General features: G+C 42.7%; 1 protein-coding gene across 1 annotated transcript; it reads left to right on the top strand.

Moving 5' to 3' along the window:
* Nucleotides 1-691: 691 nt before the first annotated feature.
* Nucleotides 692-3,040, top strand: cplane2 (ciliogenesis and planar polarity effector 2). Its single transcript, XM_024428432.1, has 5 exons — nucleotides 692-1,058; nucleotides 1,197-1,349; nucleotides 1,454-1,578; nucleotides 1,709-1,845; nucleotides 2,012-3,040. Exons 1-5 carry the CDS (start codon nucleotides 914-916, stop codon nucleotides 2,250-2,252), a joined length of 801 nt encoding a protein of 266 aa, XP_024284200.1. The 5' UTR covers nucleotides 692-913; the 3' UTR covers nucleotides 2,253-3,040.
* Nucleotides 3,041-4,369: the final 1,329 nt, after the last annotated feature.

The following is a 4,369-nucleotide window of genomic DNA, read 5'->3' as shown; positions in this document are numbered from 1 at the left end:
GGAAGTGTTGCTGGACTTTTATTGTGGTCAAACAGCTTAAATGGGGTGCCTGGACACCCTATGGTTCAAATAAAGGACTGCTCATAGGACGCATTGTCATACCAAAATACCTTCAATGTAAAATACAAATACCTTATTATCTTCTTTCTGGTGGACACTTTAGAAAATATACAACATACTATATGTGTATTCAAAAAGTCAATAGAAATGCAAGTACATTTTTTTAAAGAAAGCATACTTTATTCATAACTCTATAAATCAATAATTTATAGGCGTACAGTTTATTGCATTGGGGGCTATGGAGTTGGTGGAGTAGAGAGTGTTGCTGGGTAGTTAGACCAGAGTCCCCAATGAAATAACACCATATATGGATTCTACTGAACCTACTGAGTATTCCCAACTCCATTTTTACATCGGCACATATAATACTTGTTTCTCTATAAGCAATATGTTATTCATATACAGTGTTTTGCATTGAAGGCATTTATTTGACTTTGGAAAATGTTTTAAAACCAACATTTAATGCAAATGTTCGATAAATATGAACAAATATGCTAATGTTTAGACAATAATTTGTCATATATTATTTTAAAAAATACAAGTTAATTACATTTTTCTACTACGTTGAGGGACTTATATGTAGGGGAAATTCCGTGACCCGGAAGTACTTAGAAAAAGAAACGTCTTAATGTTGATGACGAGACGCTGGGTTGGGTGTCAAGGTAACAACGCTCATTTTTAGGCTCCGGTTCTCTGTTAGCGTTCTCACAATTTAGTCGCGCAGCGCTATGGTAACGTCAATGTGTGTTAAAATATAATTCATGAACTTCAAAAGGTGCAGGTGGTCCGGTCGGGTACTCACGCAGGGACTCCTTATCGGGTTGTAGACGTGCATAGAGCAGATTCTTTATAGATGCCACGCCAGTGCGTAGTCGAACCACACGATATGGCACAAGTCCTCGATCCTGGGTCGATTGTTGTAGCCGACTGGCACCGAAGTACAGATAGCAAGGAGTTCTTCAGCAGGATTCTACACAAGAAAAAACGTAGAAACTTTGGTATGTTTCTTGACTTAGTAGCTGCTAAGTTGCCCTGCTTGTATATCATCCATAAATCATACCGTACACAGTTAGCCTTATATTGATTCATTAACTTTACATTTTAATACAGCAAATATATTTCAAACAATTTTCCAGGTCTTCTGGAGGGTATAGTGATGCCCCCTAATGTGTCTGTGGACACTGTTCACTACAAGATCTTCATATCAGGAAAGAGTGGGGTGGGGAAGACTGCTCTTGCTGCACGTCTAGCTGGATTCAATATTCCCAACATGCACTATGAAACTACAGGTAGGCCTACTGCAGCTGTGAACATTTGGCATAATACCTGGATATTGTGGGTTAAATTAACATGTGTTTACAGGACGTTTCTCAAGTAACAACTGTTCTTGTAGGCATTGAGACCACAGTGGTATATTGGCCTGTGAAGTTGAGAGAGAGCGGTCGTGTTCTGTTTTTCCGCTTGCAGCTATGGGACTGTGGAGAGAACGCCTTACGCCGATTTGACCACTTGCTTCCGGTATGCTTGAAGTATCACAAGCTTCACCTAGCACAGAAAAAAAGCATAATAGCATTAAAAAAAACGGCACAATGTTTTGGTGATTCATATGAACAAAAATGATATAATTCCCTTTTCCTGTGCATCTCAGTCCTGTAAGGAGCAGGTGGATGCCATCCTCTTCCTCTTCTCCTTTACTGACCGAGTGTCCTTCGATGATCTGTCCAATCAGATCGCCAGAGGGTCTGAATCTTGCGACAGAGTTGTGAAATTGGTTGTTGGCACCAAGTATCCTTACATTGTTCCCTTTGTGTGTGTGTGTGTGTGTGTGTGTGTGTGTGTGTGTGTGTGTGTGTGTGTGTGTGTGTTGTGTGTGTGTGTGTGTGTAGTTGACCGTTTTGTGACCGACTAATATCCACTACCCAGAATTCTTTGTTCTTGACAGCGACCTCAGATTTGACCTGTTCATGCATACAGACGTGACGGAGAGAGAGGTGACTCGGTTCCAGGAGGTCTGGGGGTTGCCTGTGTTCCGTATGGGGGGTGACGTCAGCAACGTCAGTAACCTGGGTGAGGTAGCCCCCCTACTGAACTGCTTGGCAGAGCACCTGTGGCACCAGGACTGTGTGGCTACCAGGTCTACCATCCTTCCAGTCGCCACACAGTCAGAGGCTGCTACTGTGGTACATGTATGAAATCCAATAGGTTGAGAGACAATTGTTTTCATCTCCTACACCACTGCTGTGGTGCACTCAACAGCGATATCCTGGAATACCTTCTCACATAGGACTGTGGAGAAACAGAACCTGCATCTGAGTTTATTGGGCCTTTGAACATGTTGAACTTTGTGAGGACAAGCATTCATCCAGGCCTGGAAAATGAAACTTGAGGTAAATGGTGAATCGCAATGTTGGGTTTTTCCTTTTTGGGAACCACTGCCACCTATAGGTTAAACAGGGAGAAGAAGCAGGGTGTGTTTAAAAAAAAAAAGAGTCAATCTGCATTTACACATTTTTCAAAGTTGTGATCTTGGTAAACAGAAGGGATACAATTAGTAGCCAGTGTTGGGGAGTAGTGAACTACATATAGTTAAACTAGTAATTTAAATACATTTTGCAGTAGCATGGTGGTAGTTGAACTAAATTCAAATCTAGGTAGTGTTTTCAGTAGTTAAGAACTTTTTTTGTCATGTAGCAGTATAGCTAACTACTGGAACTATACGCAACTCTTTTTGCAAAAATAAAATATGGGTGAAGTAGGCAAGAATTTCCTTTTTGAGCCATTTAGACCTGCTTAATTCTCACTTCAGTTTTTGTGTTTTAGGCCAAATTACACATTCTGTTAACATCTGACTCCAGAGTGATATTATGTTCTTACAATTTGTAGTCTATTTCAGATTGAGATATGATTTATAATGTAGTTTGGATGTAGTGAACTACTTTTTCAAAGTAACTTCAGTTAAATAAACTTTTTCTAAAGGGTAGCTTAACTTCCAGCGTGAAGTCATTTGTAGCTTGCTAAACATTTTCAGAGTAGCTTCCACAACATGTGGTAACACACACAATGTCAAACCTTGACATTGCCAAAATCCATTGTCCGGGTAAACCAGTTCCTCAATTTGCAGAACCCCCTCTTCGCACTCCTTCACCACCTGGTCTCCACGGAGCATTGGAGGATAGAAAGAAAGAACATAGGATTGTAGGCTAACCATTTGACCTCTACCTTGTCTACGGCTTCAATGGCCTCTTTCAGACAAGGGATCGGAGTCTTGCTCAGTCAGCTTCAGGATTCTCTGCAATGACTTCAGAAACCCGCAGCATTAACCTCAACAAATTCCTCTCTACCAGACCCCCAACCAGTGGAGCCAGGGACTTGCACCACCCAATACTGCTGCTCCTGTCGATGTAGACTCCGATCTCCGAGGCCTGCTTACCTCCATGATGATCTTCAGACAAGACAGAGAAAATAAACTGACAGCAAGAGTGATGAGGGTCTCCTGGTGCATCATGTTGGTCACATATGGCATGTAGAGGGATCAGAACATAGGGTCGTGATGGAGCAAGAATCTCTCCAACCTGAGAAATCACCGCAACTCCAGGCCCAGCAGAAACCTGCAGGTATCAGAGCAGTCACTCAGCCTAAAGCCCCATAACACACAAGTTGGTATAAAATGTCAAACAAATGGATGGAGGATTTGGTTTGAGCAAACTGAACAGGAGTTGACGTAACGAATAACGTCCTGCGCCAAGGTAGGCCACCAATACTTCTCGGAGATCGATTGAGTAGTACGAGAAATACCTGGATGCCAAGCGACGACAGCTGTGCACGCTCAGGTCAGCAGCCGATGTCTTATCCCTGTGGGAACGTAGATGCGCTCAGGACAGATAGTGGGTGCGGACTCCCTCTCCAGAGCCTTGGGAATGTCCACATCTACGTCTCAGACCACAGGGGCTACGACTCGAGAGGAAGGGATTATGGGACCCTCTCCTGAATTGGAGAGATGGGACAGGGCATCGGCTTTGGTGTTCTTTGAACCCTGGCGATAGGTCGTGAAGTCAAATCTTGTAAAGGGCCCACCTTGCTTGGCGCGGATTCAGCCTCCAACAGATCAAGTCTACAGGTGGTGCCTTCTGCCCATTTAATAATCAATTTCCCCTCACCCTGCCATAAGGATAGAGCTGACATAAAAACAAGTCTGCTTAATTCACGAACTCGTACGTTTGCAGCAAAGAACAAATATAAGACAGATTAGCAAAACATGACTAATCTTAACACCCATTCTTTAGAAATATCAAGAACCACACACATACAA

The sequence above is a fragment of the Oncorhynchus tshawytscha genome, linkage group LG07, assembly GCF_018296145.1.
Source record: "Oncorhynchus tshawytscha isolate Ot180627B linkage group LG07, Otsh_v2.0, whole genome shotgun sequence".
Classification (NCBI taxonomy): domain Eukaryota; kingdom Metazoa; phylum Chordata; class Actinopteri; order Salmoniformes; family Salmonidae; genus Oncorhynchus; species Oncorhynchus tshawytscha.
Note: the sequence above shows the minus strand (reverse complement) of the source record. Positions and strands in the feature narration are given on the sequence as shown.